Source organism: Ambystoma mexicanum, chromosome 2q (genome assembly GCF_040938575.1).
Source record: "Ambystoma mexicanum isolate Mex_15411 chromosome 2q, UKY_AmexF1_1, whole genome shotgun sequence".
In the NCBI taxonomy this organism is placed as follows: Eukaryota; Metazoa; Chordata; class Amphibia; order Caudata; family Ambystomatidae; genus Ambystoma; species Ambystoma mexicanum.
This window is the reverse complement of record NC_090924.1, coordinates 465,942,347-465,961,161: the sequence shown is the minus strand read 5'-3', so window position 1 is coordinate 465,961,161 and position 18,815 is coordinate 465,942,347. Positions and strand designations below refer to the sequence as shown.

The following is an 18,815-nucleotide window of genomic DNA, read 5'->3' as shown; positions in this document are numbered from 1 at the left end:
CGATCAGCCTCTGCAACAATTCCGCCGATATCGGCCTCCTCTTATCCTTGTCCCTCTTACTCTCCCTTGCCCATTCTTCCAACATCCTATTTGCCATTTCCCCCCCCACTTGGTTGAAAACCCCAAAACCATTTCCATAAAAAGCAATCCCTGCTAACTTCCCCGCAATCGTTGCCTTTGACCACCCCCTGTCCATACACCTCAGTAGAAAATTCATAACATCATCTCTCCTCCTCTCTTCCGCGTTCCATCTACCCTTCCAACTACAAGCTCCCCCTCTAATAAAATCCTCCCAGGCCCTCCTATATGCCTCCTTAGATGCCGCGGCCAATGAACCCTCCACCAGAGCAAGCGCTCTCAGCTTCCTATCTTCCACAGCTCCTCCGGAACCTGTTGCCCCTCCTGCTCTGCATCTGGAGCCAATCCACGGAATTTCTGCCATTGAAAACGAGATAATTCATCAGCGATGCCATTATCCTTCCCCGGCACATGTGTTGCCTTAAACACCACATTCCATTCCATGCAGCGCAGAACAAATTCTCTCATCAGTCTCAACACCCTCTGATCCTTAGCTGACTGCCTGTTCACCACATGAACTACGCATTCATTGTCAACATTAAAATTCACCTTCTTGTTTTGAAAATCTTTCCCCCACAACTGCAATGCAACTAGTAGTGGAAAAAATTCAAGAAATGCTATACTCCTTCCTTCCTTCAACCACCGCAATGGCCATTTCTCCGCACACCACTTTCCTCCCCAGAAAACTCCGAAACCTCACGCTCCTGCTGCATCAGAAAATATCTGTACTTCCCAAGTCACCGGGTCTCCCTGCAACCACATTGACACTCCGTTGAAACTCTCCAAAAAGCGCAGCCAAATTCTGCAATCCTCCCTCACTGTCCCTGACACTCTTATCCGATGATGTGGGCACTTCGCTCCCGCCATAGCCCTCGCCATGTTCCTGCAAAATGTTCGCCCTGGGGCCACCACCTTGCATGCAAAATTCATATGCCCCACCAAACTCTGCATTTCAACCAGCATCATTTTCTTGGCCGCCACCGCTTTTTCCAACAAAACCACCAATTTGCTCACCTTGTCGTGCGGCAAGCGTGAGGTCATGGCCACTGAATCCAGCTCAATTCCTAGAAATGTCAATACCACTGCCGGCCCCTCTCTTTTGTCTTCCGCTAAGGGCACCCCCAGCTCCTCCATCAGCTCCTGAAACGACTGTAGCATCTTTTTACAATCCTCCACTCTTTCTGCCCCGCTAATGAAAAGAAAATCATCCAAATAGTGCAGCACACTCTCCCAACCCGAACTGAATGAGAAGACCCACTGTAAGAAAGAGCTGAACCGCTCAAACAAAGCACAGGAAATCGCGCACCCCATTGGCAAGGCTTTGTCTATGTATATGCCTTCCTCAAACTGCAAACCCAACAACCAATAATCCTCCGGGTGCACCGGCAATAACCTGAAAGCCGCCTTGATATCACACTTGGCCATGAAGGCCCCTCGCCCTTCCTTCCTTATCAGTTCCACCGCCTGGTCAACACTGGCATACACAACTCCACACTCTTCCGGGGCAATAAAATCATTAACTGACATACCCTCCGGCCATGACAAATGATGTATCAGTCTGAACTCCCCCGGAGCTTTCTTTGGCACCACCCCCAATGGGGATATGACTAAATCACCCGGCAGGTCATCAAATGGGCCCACTATCCTTCCTGCCGCTATTTCTTTGGTCAATTTATGTCTCACCATGTCAACATTTTCTCTTGCTGACTTCAAATTTTCAGCCCACCTGCGCACTCTTGGGCCCTGGTACCCTAATCTGAACCCCTGACAGAAACCCTCACTCAAGATCTTCGCCCCTTCTCTGTCCGGATAAAATTGCAACCATTTTTCGAGCACCCCTACTTTAATTGGAGTAAAAGCTTTTTCCCACAACCCCTCTACCTGCCCCACTCCCCTTGTCCCCCTGTTGGAAGCACTGCGTGAGAGGGTGTTTTCCACCACACTTGCTACACTTGTGCCTGAACCTACACAGGGTCCTTGCGCAGCCGTCCTTATTATACCCCCAGCACGCTGCTGATGACTGCCCCCTACCTCCTTCCCCCGCCCCATCATGGGCGGGGCGACCAAGAAAGGGCCGGAAAGGTACGGGCAGCCCGCTCGCCATGTGCAGCGTCCGGGCAGGCCTCGTTGGAGCCATCCACTGCTACCAGAGATCCATGTCTATCTCCCCCCAGACCACCTGACTGTCCTCCGCCAATCTCGCTCTGAATTCCTCATCATACCTTACCCATGCAAAACTCCCAAAACTCGTGAAAGCCTTCCTGATAACATCCATATATTTGAGCAGAGCCACGCAACACTCTGGAAATTTTTCACAATAAACACTGGCATAAATGATAAATGCCGACGTCCAATTCTCAATAGTCACCGGGACCCTTGGGCGCGACGCCAGTTCCCTTTCTTCTTCTTTAGACCCCTCTTTTGCTCTCACTTCCCTATGCAGCAATTTGAACACATCTACAAATTCCCCCTCCTGAATCTTCTCCCTTGTCGTTGCCATCAAGTGTGCCCCCAATGGTTTTGTTATCCCCATGTACGGCAATTTTTTCTCCTTTCCTTTCACTTCATTCTCTTTTTTATTTCCAGCTTGCACTTCAAGCACCAATGCTCCATCGCCTTGTCCGTTTGGACCTCCACTGAGCACATGCTCTTTTCAACCCCCAAGGCTCCAATGGCCTGCACACCATCTTCTTTCCTTACCCCAGGCAAATTCGTCCCTTCATTCCCCGTCACCCTCCTCGTGACCCCTCTCTGCCATGCAGATGACCATTCCCGTTCCTGCTCACCTCTTTGCACGCCTGCCGTCTGTGGTCTGGCGTCCACCCTGATGCTCCTCATCTCCTTTTTTAGAGGGCTCCTACTGCGGGGACAAAACATGTCAACAGACTCACCCAGCCAATAATTTCCCCGACCTCCTACCCCCCTATCCGCCTGCACCTGCCTTTCCATATCCCACCTCAAACTTCTTTTCTCCCCCCCCCTTTCCCTTGCCGATCTATAACCTTCTACCTCCCATTGCCCCACATATTCCTCCAATCCAACTTCATCATCCCTTATATACCACTGCTGATGCGAGCTCATGCTCGAGTTGAGACGATCTTCTTCTTGCGAGCCCGGGGCGTATGCCCCGTCACTCCTTTGACGTCTTCTCGGCGGGGCCGGGGGGACCCCTGCCTGGTCCTCTTCTCTCGGGCGAGGCTTTCCGTCCTCCACCCTGTAATCCTCATTGCTAGGGGCCGTGCTGCTCCCTCTAGGCTCTCCTTGTGCTGATCGAGGCAGGCCGTACTAAAACCCTCAACCTCACTCTGACCAGCAGGGGCTGCGCAGCGCCCTCCACCCTCCAATCTCCTACCCATGGGTGCCGTTCCGCGCCCCACTCTAACCTCCTCAATTGATGGGGACCTCTCCCGCCTTCTCCCTCCTGCACTCTTCTGCAAGTATTTACCTCCTCCTCCCCTCTGCCCTGCCCCCCTGCCACCACTGCCGCGAGAGCCCCATCTGCCGCTGCTCTACACTGCGGCCTCCCACCACTTATCTCCCCCTCCCCCGTGACCTCTCCACCAGTGACCTCCCCAACTGCCCCTTCCAATTGGGCCCTAGATGCCCTACTAATTATTTCCAAAGCCTCCCTAAGAGCCCTAGCATCAACCCTACCCTTATTGCTGGCTCCCTGGCCCACCATCGTGCACCAATAATCTGGTTGTGCACTAAAATATATATAATACCTCTTGAAAGTTCACTAGCTATCCTAACTCCCGAGCCAAATTCTACCCGTGGACCTGTACCAAATTGAAAACTAATAACTGAAACCTAGTTAACTAAGCACTTAAAAACCCCACAAACGTAATAAAATACCCAGCAGCTCTCCTCAAAAATTCCTATAAAAAATATGTATTTATTTATTTATTTTTTAAAATTACTCCCTAAATAATGCCCTAACCCTTAAACCCCCAGCCCAGGCAACTAACGTGCCCAGAGAAAAAGAAAGCCCCAAAAACCAGCAACCCAGCTAAACTGGGGCCGAGATGCGACTGTTTACACTGCCCCCTGGTGGCATATATGCCCCACCGCACCTAAATAGCAAAATTATATTGCGGCCCCTTTAAGAAACCCACACCGCCCCCTCTGACACGCGACGGCTACCGCGTACAGAAAATCCCTTCACCACACCGCGCACCACACGGGACACGTAGCTCCACGTATCAATACCCACCCTCCAAAACTAACGGACGCGCAGAAAAGAAACCAGCTAAACGTAAATCCGCCTTCTCCCCCGCCCTAAATCACTCCCAGATGTCTCGTCACAATGCCGTGACCAACGGAGAAACTCTTCACCCGACCCCGGATACGCAGGGAGTGACACCTGAAAACAGTAAGAGGGGGTACCTTATCTACGGTACCCCCGGCTATGCAATAAACAAGTCACACTTCAAAAATGTACTAACTAACTACTAATAACCTCCCCCAAAACCTAACTCTATCCCTCTCAACTAACGCTATCCTGCAAAACGAAGGCCCAGCTAACTCAGGGAAGGCTCGGGAGCAGGCGACAGGACTGATCGACAATCTTCAAGTCCTAACCGTCGCCTGGCTCCTGAACCTTCCCTGAGCCTCTTAAATACTCCGGGAGGCGCTCTGCCTCCCACGGCCACTCGCTGGCCGTGTGCAGCGCCAAAAACTCCCCGGGGGGAAACGCTTTGCGTTCCCCCTGGGGCCCCCCCTCTCTCTCTCACCTTACGCCCGCGCACCCTACCCTATCCCCTTCACGCCACTGCCAGATTCTCCCAGCACTCATTTACCTTCTTTCCCTTGCTGGAACGAAAATCTGCTTCTCCTGAACGCCCGAATCTCCCGGCCGAACTTCCGTGGTACGCCTGGAACACCGACCCGCCTGAAACTGACAGCAGCCCGAACTCCAAAGTCGCTCTCCTCTTAGATGAAATGAAAACCAAAATGCGTTCCCGGGCGGGGGCAGGTACCGAGGGAGAGGCATGTGCTATTGCAAGACTGTGCTTCTGCCCTGCATTTCTGAACCTTCTCTGGAAATGAAGCCATCTTCCCTTTGCTCAGCACTCATTTTTAGTTTTGCCCGCCACCTATAAGCCACAACTTTGTATTTGGTTTATTTATATTGCGCACCTGGCCCGGGGGCATCTGGACACATTTCTTGCAAAGGTTACAGGTAACATCCTCCAATTACAATTCCTGGAGGTACATGGTACATGGAGGAAGTGCATGGTATAAAAGGTACGTATATGCATAATTTACATAGGAATACACAGGATTTACATATAGTAAATAAAGGCTGTCAGCAAATGAAAGTCTTATCAATGAGGACGTTACATAAGTGTGACAGGAGTTTACAATATATGCAGTTGCGGCAGCTAGGTCTTGCTAAATGAGCCATGATTTGGCTTTCTTCTTAAATGCAGGGTAAAGGAGTTCAGTTCTAAGAGTGTTGGTGAGTGTGTTCCAAAGTTTAGAGGCAAGGACTGGGAAACTGGACCCCCCCTGCTTTCTGCCTGCTTTCTGTAGTTTAAATTTGGGTATAGCAAGTGAGCGGGCTTGGGTAGATCTGAGTGGTCGGATGGCAGTGTGTGCGGTGAAGCGGTTGGCCAGATACCTCGCCCTTGGCACTTAAGGGGTTAAGGTCCTCAATTTGCGTTTTTCGGTCAATGAGGGCTGTCTCAGTACCATGTCTGGGGTGGAAGCCTGATTGCTGGAGACCGAGGAGTCTGTTGGATTCGAGGTATTCCTGAATTTGTAAATAAGCCGCTCGGTCTATTGCATAAGAGTACAGACAGGGCCAGCCTTAGCGGCAGCAGCGCCCTGGACGAATTGGCACCCCTCCCTGTGCCCCCCTAGTCAACAGAGTGAGAGGCAGGGGGGCAGGATGTGCCACATTTGTCTTCCACCACCCCGCTCCAGCGTCTTGCATGGAGTTAATCACTGGTATAGGACGCTCATGCATGAGCGTATTCCAATGCAAACTGACTCGCTCCTGCATCGGAGCGGGAAGTGTAAATAGGGTGCTGATGGTCTATTGTTATTAAAGTGCCCCGCGGGCGCATACAATAACAAAAGGGCGCCTGCCGTGCCTTCTCCCACTACACCAGCTCGGGGGAGCCCTTGAAAGACTACCCAGAGCTGGCGTGGCAGGGAGCTAATGGCGCCCTCTGATGCATGGCGCCCCTGGCATTCACCCGGCCCGCCCTGCCCTAAGGCTGGCCCTGAGTACAGATAGGGAGAAATGGCATATGAGGAAAAACACAACGCTTGTAGGTGTTGTTTGGTTATTTGGCCACCCATTGACTGCCCATGGCCATTCCCACCCACTTCCTGCCCCTCGTAGCCCAAAACACATCCTCCTGGGATGTCTTTGAGGTAGGTTTATCAAGCTTTACCATCACATTTTGAGCTCTACTTGCCTGTCAGTGTTTTTTCAAAGCTGTCTTCTAAGAGTTAATTAGTTAATTGGAGATGTAAATGAAGTACTGCTGTAATAAAAATGTCTAAACCAGGCCTGCCTTCACCCACTTGAGTTATAAGCAGGCCTCATTACGAGTTTGGCGGTAAGTGGTATAATTGGTATTAACTCTGTCACTGCCAAATTTACCACTATGCCAAATTATGAAGTCGGTCCTGGAGTGGAGGATTTGGCAGTAATTCCGCCGCGGTATTGGCACCAAAAAAGCCCCATTGAGTCCAATACACTAAAAAATAATGGGGAATTACACTGCCACTTGTATTCCAGCGGTAATTCTGCCGGACCAAGTGGCGGTAACAGTAATTCAGTTGAGCGGTATTCTGGCAGATTTACCGCCAGGTACCGCCCAACTCGTAATGAGGACTGTGCCCTTCACTGAAGTTCTGTTAAAATCAAACTATGGCAAAGCCAACAGTTTGGTTTGTGTATAAGTATTAGACATTTGCCATGCACTGCTATTATATGCCCCAAGTACTCGCACCATTTGCAGCTGCCACCATCGATGGCCAGTTACTGCAACTACGGCAGTGCCTGGCAAAGCAAATGCCTTTCCCATGCCTACACAAAAGCGAACACTGTTGGCATTGCCAATGCTTATTCCTTTTAGTGACAAACCTGACACCTTCCCTGTAATTGGAACCGCACTGGAAGCAGGAGCGAGGGACCTGTGCTCTATCGATAATTTTATTTTAAAAGTGCATCTGAATTTTTGCTTTGTATTCATCATTTCTCTGTAAAACGCAGACCACACGTTCAGCAAAAGTCTACTCACTATTGCTGCCTCTCTTTAGGTCGGTGCAGATTGTAAAACAATGTTTTCAGGGGTACACATTGTCATAAAGAAGTCTGTCTCCGAAAAAAGGGCCTTGATGTTTGCACCCAGTCAAAAAAAGACATGAAGAGTGTGTGGAAAAATCAACCTATTTGAAGTGCTTGCAATGGAAACACAGAAGTGCAGGTACTCGCTATCCCAGAGTACCTGCTTACTGTTCAGAAGTGACAGCACTCCTCCATTAAACGTATTGGCTTCCATCGAGCTGAGAAGTGCTGGTACTATGACTTTCAAATAAAAGAAATGCAGGTACTCACGACCGGCATGTGCCTGTCCATTTAAAGCACTGCTGCTAAATTCCAGAAACGGGAGCTGTTGCAAAAATTGGCAAATTCGGATTTCTGGCATATAACCCTAGCCAAATGTTGTTGGGGGCCTAAGGAAGTAAGGAGATGTGTTTTGCCGCCTGTGTTTTCTTGGGCACGGCTTCAACATGCCCCAGCTCAACATGCAGTGAAGAAATTCCAGGCACAGCCCCTGGTGCAGCGAGCACCACTTCTCCAGCTATCTCTCCTTTCGGCGCTGCGCCCCACAGAATGCAGCTGAGTCCCACGATACATTTGGTCCAATTGTACACATAGCTCTTCCTTCTTACGCTTTCCTCATCACCTTATCTATCCCTCGCCCTCATCCCAAATATCTGCCCGACTTTGCTCCTCCCCACCACTACTGAATCTTCTATCATGCTCCTCCTTTGCCTCTCTGACAGGCAAACGCGCTTTGGCGCAATGAACTGTGGTAGTAGGCGCTATACAAATGCAAGATAACATAGCATACCATGTGCTGATTCTACCTCCAGGGTAACTCCCAACAGGTACGTTCCTGTGGAAAGGTGAGCATGTTGCTAATGACACCTGACGGATGCGGCCTTTGTTCTCCACAGGATTAGCAATAGGTCACTGCACTGCCCAACTGGCGCGCCATTCTCCCTGTCTTGACTCTTTGGAGACTACAGTTCTTTGAGCTTCCAGCAGAAAAGAGAGGATCTTTCACAGGGATATATGTTAGGGACGTATTGGATTCTGGAAGAAGTGTTGCACAAGATTCTTTGACGCCCCAAACCAAGTCTCCTTGGACGTGCTTCAGTTATACAGCACTGCTTCCAAGGCTTTAGGAAGAGTTTGAGTTGGTGCATGAGTAGGTTTTAAAATGTACCCAGTTGGCCATTCCTTTTTCTCCATAAAGGTCCAAGCCGAATGCCGCAGTCCTAATGCATAATGGACATTTCTGCCTCCATGACAAGGAAGGAGACACACTGACAAGGAAGGAGACACACTGTTATCATTTGTTCAATGGTCCTTCCCCTTCTGTAATGGATAGGCAGGCTGACACATGATGGCCTGGAGGGTTACCCACAGCTGTAGCTGTGGTTATGATTGAATGAAAACTTTCCAGCCATCACCTTTTGGTTTTGCGTCAGTCATTGCAAGTGAGACGAGTGTGCCAAAAGTTGGTTCTGAGCACTGATAACACCTATGAGGCCAAAACATGCCTGGGGTTGCTCGTGGTCTTGTGCAAAAGGGATGTGACCTAGCACTTCCAGCTGGACTTCGCTCCTTTTGAGGTGGGACCAACCCTGATATGCATATTGTCTTTCCCCTTCTGGGATGGCTTGGCAGGCTGAACAGCAATGGTCCGAAGGGTTGCTTAGAGCTGTGCTTGTGGTTATAATGGTTTCCAAACCTTCCAACCATCACTTTTGGGTTAGTCAGCCCGAGTGAGACGGGTATGACCAGATGTGGCTGAGCCAGCTGGGCCTAGAGACCCGAGCTACACCTCACTGATGATGTTCAATGAGGCTGGAACACATGGGGGGTTGCTTGTGGTCTTGTGCAAAAGGGATGTGACCTAGCAGGTCAGGCTGGACTGCCCCTTTTAGGCCAGGATCAAGCCTGATTTGCACATGGTCGTTCCCCTTCTGTAATGGCCTGGCAGGCTAAAAAACGATGTGAAAAATTGACCCGAACTATGCCTGTGGCTATGATTGATTCAAAAACTGGTGGAGAGATCAAGTATCTAAAAACTAGGGGGGATACAGGCAATATAGCTGGTCACCCTCTCATCCAGTCTACCTCTCCCGCCCAGATCTCTTGGCAGAACCTTTTTCCCTGACCTAAGTATAACAAACAGCTGTTGGAAGAAAAAGAACACATCACTTTGGCAGAGACATAGGAAATCCCAGAATGGTTTCAGAAAGAAATTAAGCCCCAGAGGAATAAGAAGATGGGTATGGGAAACCCCAAAACCTGAATTTAGAGAGGTGGAGATCCGGACAATGGCAGGGAAACCAGGACGCAGCAGGAAAATTCAAAGCCTGAGGACGAGGTGATGTCCCAGAGACTATTTCAGGACTGTCCTCTCCGACAGTCGTCGCAAAAGGATACATCACACGACATTATGAAACTCCAGCTACTTTGTGTTGCAACCCCTTGGGGGAAAGGGAACCCTGGGAGAGGCCCTGAATTGAAGAGCTACGATGTGAAACTTAGTTATTTTGAATAGCCGTCATCCTGGCTATTTTGTTTAAACTCTATCAGGTCCCCTGTTTGTAATGTTGTCCTGCTCTTTTACAACCACTCAATAAACCACTTTAAACTGTCGGTTGAATGTGGCCGGTCCATTGGTACTTCCCAAATAAGTACAAGTATTGACAATGCCAATAGTTTTGTAATTTGTAGTTTATTGCATTTTACATTTAGCCTTGAGGAAAGGGGTGAGGAATGACAGCACAGGAAGAAGAAGAAATGACAGCATGGGAGGAAACGAAGGGCAGTGCCAGGGGGTGAGGGAGGCACTGTGGGGGGAGGAATAAGAAATACATGGCAACACAAGGGAACTGGCGATATGTTGGTGGCTGCACTACCAAAGTGAGCCAAAACCAAAAAAAGGAAATATGTTTCCAGCATACCTTTCACTCAGATGCACTGCATTCCAGCACACTAAGACATGCATACTGTTATATCCTAGTCTCAGGTTGATATACATATGATATGAGAGCTGTGGGTCTGTGAGTGGAGCTTGGAAGGTGGTGAGTCAGAGGGTTCCAGGATTGACGGCTGGGGACTAGCCGGCAGAGAGCCAAGGCTAGAGGCAGCTTACTACTGATCTCCTTATCTCACCTTTCTTACTGAAGCTGTAACCAATAAATGAGTCTTACCTTTTATAATCCTGGCTCTGGAGTGGTTCCTGGTTATCCTGCTTGCTTCATTTACCACGCCAAAGATACTACACATACCATGTAGTGCCATCTCGACTGTTTCTTGGGCTCCATAATCACTGCATCCTTCTTGCAAATACGTAGGCGGTCTACCCAATTCACAGAAGCTGGAGTAGAAACAACGGCGGGAGAACCAACAGTTTTCCCTATCCCTCGCCTTCGATGGATAGTGGAAACATGAACAAATTCAAACATTGCGCTTCTTTGACACCCCGATCTTAGGCACCCTCCCATGTGATGCCCGCCTAAGGCACTACCCTGCAACACCCCATTTGGTGCCCATGGACTACTGGCCGATTTATGTTTGCAAATAAGAGTCCTGATGTTGACGACAAACATGTCGATCTACGGCGATGCATTTGTTCACGACTTTGGAATGCATTTGACTTGTTTCTTTTGCGATCAAAGTAGCCCATCTTAGGAATTCAGTTAATGAGAAAGAAGCATTACTTTGGAAACAGCCAAATAAAATCCTATTGCAAGGTTGTTCAGTTATTGGAAGCAAAGACCCCTCACCCATTGCCACAAACAGTCTCGTATGTGTATTATACAGTATGTTTTATGGCTGTAGTGAAAGAAACGTTCTTGAAACGTCAGTGCATTGTCATCCATTTTATTTGTGGCAGAGTTCTTGCAAACTCATGGCATTGCTAAATACTTGTTTCTGCTATTGCAGTCCCATCTGCTCCACCGCCGAATATTACAGCAGAAGCCGTGAGCTCCACCCAGATCTTGCTGACATGGGCTGCCATACCTGAGCCGGAACAAAATGGACTCATTCTTGGATACAAGGTAAAATCAAAGTGGCAATGCCCCTATAAAATGGTTTTAAAGTATTATCCTTACTGTTTAAAAAAAAATGTATGTATATCTAAACCTAAGTAACCCATCATTGCCACCAGTTACCATATATTTGCCAGTTTGCAGCAAACCCACTTACCACATTATTGCCAGTTTACATTATACATAGATATCAAATTACATCATGCCCACTTAGCAGATCATTGTGTTTTCATCATGCCCATTTGGCACATTGTGACATATTTCCAGTACACCCAATTGGCACATTGCTGCTAATTTACATTATGCCCACATTGCACATCACTTTCAATGTCTTTTAGGCCTCACATCATGGCTAGTTTCCATTATGCTCCCTTAAGCCATCACTGCCCGGTCTATACGGTCCTCCCCCAGCTGGCTTTATCGTCTTTTGCAAATCGCGGAAATAAATCGTACCAATGCCTACCCAGGGTGGTTTAGAGTCTGAATGAGCAGCGAGCCTGCAACAGGTAATGGGCACAGCAGTAAAGACTCTGACCCTCAGCCAGTGCTACTTTTGGCTTCCAGGCGTGCTGGGATTGGCTGAACTGCCAGCCCCCGCCCACCAAGCTGAAAGGAATGGGCGGGACCTCTGGCAGCACTCCCTCCAGGGACTTGTTGCATGTGCGTTGTTGGTTGTAGCACTTGCCAGTCACACTCTTTGCGCCGATTGTAGTGCCAGAAAAATGACTAAATATTGCGTGGTTTTGTACTGGCAGCACTCCATTCCGGTTTTCATGACAGCACAAAGACAGGGTTTAGGTCTACTTGGTCGAAAATATTTCACTTTTTCCATTTGACTGATTATTACTTTGGTCGTTTTCTGGTAAAAAAAAAATGTGGGGTATGCCCCCCGCAGCTCCCCCTATTCCCATACCCTACTGCTATATATATTTAATTAATTCAACCAAGAAAACGATCAAAGAAATTCGGTCAAATGTATGTAGAACAAGTAGGTTAATAGCCACACACTGCACACATTTGGCTATTGCACCAGCATTGATCATTGTATTCAAAGAACATTTACACGATATGGCTGGTCCTAGGACTGGTGCAACCAGAGCACTTGCCCCGGCAATAGCACTGCAACTAACCTACCCCCAGTGGGGCAGATGTAGTATTTGCACCAACTCGAACAGCAGTGGAAAACCCTTCATTGCACCATTTCTAAGACTTATGTAAAAGTGTGTGGCATGTTGTATCCTGCCATGATATGTATCAACAATGTCTGACGCTGTGGGCGTATCAGCAGGGTTGTCCGTGATGTGGTCCACCCCACTCAAACCCTGAGAGACTTTCAATTCCCCTTCCTCCTCACCTGATGAAGACGAGAAGTCCAACTTCCTTCCACGAGGTCGACGAGTAAAAGTCCTCCTCTCCTTGTGTAGATAGGGTCTGCCTCGGGAGGAAGCCACCGCGACCCATTGGGAATGAATACGCGGGGACTCCCCCCCGTGACAGACAAGTGCGGCAAGGGGAAAAGCCTTACGGCACAAAAACCCCTTTGGAGTGTAGGTATCAGATGATGCGGAACGAGAGGAGATCCAAAGCCCGCTGGAATACGGGAGACCGGCAAACTGACGGTAGGGAGTAGCAATAAGTGTAGGGCAGGACCTGAATGTGAACGGGGGGGGCCAGAGAGAGTCAAGTAAGGCAGGAGGAAAGAAGGGAGGAGAGCAACCGTGCCCGCGTACAGAAGGAGCACCGGTAAGAGAGAGAGAGAGAGGACAACAGGAGAAAAATAGGACAGGAGCGGAACACCGCTAAGCGAGAGTACTGTGGAGCGCTCGCAACGAAGAAGAATTCAGAAGTTGCAACGCGCCGAACCGCCGAGCGTGAACAGAGAAGTACACTCAGCGGCGGCCATGTTGGAAAAAGACTAGAACGTAAACCGCGCTATTGAGCACAACGTGGCGGCACGGTCTGACGACCGCCATGTTTCCACCTCTTCCATAACCGCCAGGAACCAGCGGTTGTGACAGTATGCCCCCCTCGAAGTCGGGTTCCCCCCGGCTTGCCGGGATGTAAACTGTGAAACTGACGTAACAAGCGGGGAGCATGTACATGGATCCTAGGTTCCCAGGTATCTTCCGAGGAAGGATACCCCTTCCAATGAATAAAATATTCGAGGCGACCTCTGCGATAACGTGAATCCCGGATATGGGAGACCTCATATTCTTCAGAGATGGGAGCAGACAAAGTAGGGAGACAGGGGGTATTCTGTTTCCTGTTCCCTGATTTGAAGAGACGTAATTGAGAGGCATGAAAGGTCGGATGTATGCGACTAAGATAGTTAGGTAGTTTGAGGCGATAAGCCACCGGATTGATCCTGGATAGAACATCGAAGGGACCAATAAATCGGGGGGATAGTTTAGAAGGGCGTACCCAGCGGGGTAAAAACTTTGTGGATAGCATGACCTTAGATCCTCTATTCCACTCCGGTACAGGTCTCCGGTGTTTATCCGCTTGTAGTTTGTTACGGGCATTGGCCTTTAGAAGACTTTGGTTGGCGGTGTTATGGGCTTCCTTTAATCTAGACAGAGAGTTTTCCAAGGATGGTATGGGAGTCTCAGTCCAGAAAGTAGGTACTATGGATTAAGGATGGTACACATACGTACAAAAGAAAGGGCTGATTCCCAGTGCAGTGTGTACTGAATTGTTATAAGCAAACTCAGCTGTTGGTAAGAGGGACACCCAGTTGTCCTGTTGTTGGTTGATGAAACACCTCAAATACTGCTCAAGAGTACCGTTTAGCCTTTCTGTCTGCCCGTTGGTCTGTGGGTGAAACCCGGAAGATAGAGCCCTTTCGATACCCAGCAGTCTGCACAAGGCTGTCCAGAACTTTGAGGTGTATTGGCTCCCACGGTCAGACACGATCTTTTTGGGGAGACCATGTAATCTGAAGATATCTTTCATGAAGACTTCCGCCATAAGGGAGGCCGAAGGTATTCTGGGTAAGGGGGAAAAATGAGCCAACTTCGAGAAGGAGTCCACAGTTACCATGATACAGGTACAGCCCTGGGAATTTGGTAGGTCTACGATGAAATCTGTAGATATGTGCTTCCAGGGGCCTGATGGAATCGGGTCTTGTTGAAGCAGGCCAAGGGGACTTCGAGTGGAATGCTTATTTTGCATACAGTTAAGACAGGTCTGGATGTATGCCTGAGTATCGGCTCGCATACCGGGCCGGTAAAAAGATCTCTGCAGTAATTCCAGAGTCCCTCGTAATCCTCTATGCCCGGCTACCCTTGAGTCGTGGCACCACTGGAGAGCTTGTATTCTGAGGTCCTGTGAAGGAAGGATGAGCCTTCCTCGAGAGAAGTACAGACCGTCCCTCAGATCCACCGGAGTCCTCCCTGCTTGCATGAGTGTTTCTTCGGGGGAAATAGATTTCTCTCTCACTTTTTCCAGGAAAGACGATACAGCGGATATGATCTTGATATGGGGAAACATAAGTTCTTTCTCGTATCCCAGAGAGGTTTCATCTCTGCGTGATAAGGCGTCAGCAACCTGGTTTTGGGTTCCGGGTATGTAAGTTATGAGAAAATGGAACTGTGCAAAGAAATGTGCCCATCGGGCTTGTCTGGTGTTATAGCCCTCTTGTTGACGTAGGATCTGTAGGTTCTTGTGATCAATCCGTATCAGGAACGGGTGTTAGCTTCCTTGGAGAAGATGTCTCCATTCAAGACAAGCCAGTTTCATGGCTAGAAGTTCCTTTTCTATAACGGAGTAGTTCTGTTGGCTAGGGTTGAGGGTCTTTGAGAAATAGGCGATGAGATGTTCTTGACCCTGATTAGTTTGTAGGAGAACTGCGCCAACCACACCCGCAGAGGCGTCGGTCTCAAGAATAAAGGGGAGCAGTTGGTCCGGCTGTCTCAGTATAGGGGCTGAACAGAACCTTCTTTTCAGGCAGACGAAACTCTCTTCGGCTTCCCTGGACCATTGAAATGGCCTGGAGGCTTTCTTCAGTAAGGAGGTGATGGGCAGGGTGAGTAGGGAGAATTCGGGAATAAACTTCCGGTAAAAGTTGGCCAGTCCCAAAAATCTTTGGATCTCTTTGTCCGATGAAGGGGAGGGCCAACCTAGTATAGCTTCGACCTTCTTTGGATCCATGGCGATTCCCTCGCTGGATAGGATGAAGCCCAAATAGGAGACAGAGGACTTAGCGAAAGCACACTTTTCCGGCTTTACCAGTAAATGATGATGCCGCAGCCTGCGTAATACTTCGTTCACATGACGGGTATGTTCTTCGGGTTGACGGGAGTAAACCAGAATATCGTCTAAATAGACAACGGTATTTTGACCCAAGAGATCTGAAAATATACGGTCCATAAACCTTTGAAAGATTGAGGGAGCGTTGACCAATCCGAACGGCATTACTTGATATTCGAACAATCCATAGGGAGTGCAGAAAGCCGTCTTCCATTCGTCACCAGTTCTGATGCGGAGCAAATGATAGGCATTCCATAGGTCGAGTTTGGAAAACACTACCGAACCTTGGATGGCCTCCAGGATCTCAGCGATGATGGTACCGGTCCTTGATGGTAAATTAGTTGAGCCCTCGGTAATCGATACAAGGTCTTAGGTCTTTGGAGTCCCTCTTTGGAATGAAGAATAAAGATGCTCCTGCTGGTGATCTGGACGGTCGGATAAGTCCATTTGCTAAGTTGTCATCTAAGTAACGTCTAAGGACTTCTTTTTCCGACAATGAAAGGGGATACATCCTACAAAACAGAACCGGAGCCTGAGGGACTAAGTCTATCCTACAGTCCTCCGGTCGGTGAGGAGGAAGTTCCATAGGTTGTTGGTCTTGGAACACTGTGGCGTACTCCTGGAAACTGTTTGGGATACAGTGGATCGTGCTCCTCTCTGGGGCACACCCCATCTTGACGCTTTCGAACAAGGGTCCTGGAAGACACTTCTCCTGGCAGAAGGCCGAATGAAAACTTAGGAGATTTGCCGACCAATCAATGGTAGGGTTGTGTTGTCGGAGCCAACCAATCCCCAAAATGACTGGGAAATGAGCTGCTCGGATTATGTCGAAGTTCAGTACTTCCGTGTGTTGTTGAATGGATACTCGTACCTCCTCTGTGGTTTGGGTAATGAGGCCGGAGCACAGAGGGGTACCATCTACACCCTCTACCTTCTGGTCTTCCTTCTTGGCTATCCTACGAAGGCCTATCTTGTCGGTCCATAGGGTGTCCAGGAAGTTACCGGCTGCTCCACAATCCAGCAGGGCCAGAGTCTCTATTTCTTTTCCTCTGAACTGAAGCTGGACGGATATCACCATAAGACGTTGGTCCTCCGAGGGTTGAGCAAAAGTAACTGAAAGTGTTACGTAGGAACGGAGAAAAGCCCCTCGGTAGTCCGTCCTACCAACTACTGAGGGCGTTCGTTTCCCGAACGTCTGGGAGGTACATCTGGGCAGTCTCTCAAGAGGTGAGTGGAGGAGCCACAGTATAGACACAGGTTGCCTTCTCTTCTCCTCTTCTTCTCTTCGGCTGTCAAGGGCGATCTGGTTGTTCCTATCTGCATAGGTTCTTCCCGGGTGGATGGACGAGCGGCAGGTGAGGAGGTCGATTGGTGAGTTTCGGGGTAAGAACTGACGTTACGGGTCTTTCTCTTTTCATTTCTTCTTTCAGACAACCGAAAATCTATTTGTACCACTGCTTTTATGAGATCTGAGAAAGAATCAGGGCGAGGGATTCTAGCGAGCTCGTCCTTTAGCTCTTCGCGCAAACCTCTCCTGAAGATGGTATATTGAGCCTCTTCTTGCCAGCCGGCTTCAGCAGCTAGTCTTTTAAAGGAGGATATGTAAGTGAGTAGGTCAGAACCACCCTGACGTACATCCAACAGGTCTTCACTAGCCTGGTGGGCGCTTTCAGTGCGAAGAAATGCCTGCTTGAGAAGATCCTTGAATGCTACATAGTCCTGTAATACTGGGTCGGACCGGGACACCAGAGGGGTAGCCCAGGCTAGGGCATTCCCAGTCATGTGAGTGATCATAAACCCCACTTTGGCATGATCAGAGGAAAAGGTGTTCTGTCTGAATGTGAAATGGATATTACAAGCCTCTAAGAATTCTTTGACTTTTTTCTCGGATCCGTCAAATTTTCCCGACACCAGAGGCAAGGGCAGTAAATCTGTGACTTGCTGTTCTCTGGCGGTGACTCTCTGTTGGAGAGCAGTATTTGCCGTTTGAAGTGCTTGAACTTCCAGGTTTAAGTTTTGTACCGCCGCAACCAATTCTTGAAGTTGCTGGGGAGTTGCCATGTCTGTATCTTGGCGTTGCAAGCTATCAACAATGTCTGACGCTGTGGGCGTATCAGCAGGGTTGTCCGTGATGTGGTCCACCCCACTCAAACCCTGAGAGTCTTTCAATTCCCCTTCCTCCTCACCTGATGAAGACGAGAAGTCCAACTTCCTTCCACGAGGTCGACGAGTAAAAGTCCTCCTCTCCTTGTGTAGATAGGGTCTGCCTCGGGAGGAAGCCACCGCGACCCTTTGGGAATGAATACGCGGGGACTCCCCCCCTCGCGACAGACAAGTGCGGCAAGGGGAAAAGCCTTACGGCACAAAAACCCCTTTGGAGTGTAGGTATCAGATGATGCGGAACGAGAGGAGATCCAAAGCCCGCTGGAATACGGGAGACCGGCAAACTGACGGTAGGGATAGCAATAAGTGTAGGGCAGGACCTGAATGTGAACGGGGGGGGGGCAGAGAGAGTCAAGTAAGGCAGGAGGAAAGAAGGGAGGAGAGCAACCGTGCCCGCGTACAGAAGGAGCACCGGTAAGAGAGAGAGAGAGGACAACAGGAGAAAAATAGGACAGGAGCGGAACACCGCTAAGCGAGAGTACTGTGGAGCGCTCGCAACGAAGAAGAATTCAGAAGTTGCAACGCGCCGAACCGCCGAGCGTGAACAGAGAAGTACACTCAGCGGCGGCCATGTTGGAAAAAGACTAGAACGTAAACCGCGCTAGTGAGCACAACGTGGCGGCACGGTCTGACGACCGCCATGTTTCCACCTCTTCCATAACCGCCAGGAACCAGCGGTTGTGACAATATGTCACGCGATATGGAGTGACATTTGCTTTGACATTTGGTGTATCTCATGCTGTGACATTTCATGCTATATACCGATCCATATGCTGTCCCAGGTCATGACTGTCAGGGGCAGCAAATTCTATCATATTCTGAGGCGTTAATGATAACAGTAGCTCTGCCTTTGCCCCCCACCCCAGCCCCCATGACTCATGACTGTGGATTCATCCGCATACGCTGTCTTTACTGCGCCTCTTTGAGGTGTTGCCTGCGATTGTCTAGCCTAAGGGTGGGGTGCGGAGGGGGTTCTCAGGAGCCTTCCATGCCGCTTTCTCATAGGT

General features: G+C 49.3%; 1 protein-coding gene across 1 annotated transcript in view; it reads left to right on the top strand.

Moving 5' to 3' along the window:
- Positions 1–18,815, top strand: part of SDK1 (sidekick cell adhesion molecule 1) — a 2,988,580-nt gene that overhangs the window by 2,528,400 nt on the left and 441,365 nt on the right. The window contains exon 26 of the mRNA XM_069647588.1: positions 11,291–11,406. Coding sequence (XP_069503689.1) covers positions 11,291–11,406 — 116 coding nt within the window. The remainder of the gene's footprint in view (positions 1–11,290; positions 11,407–18,815) is intronic.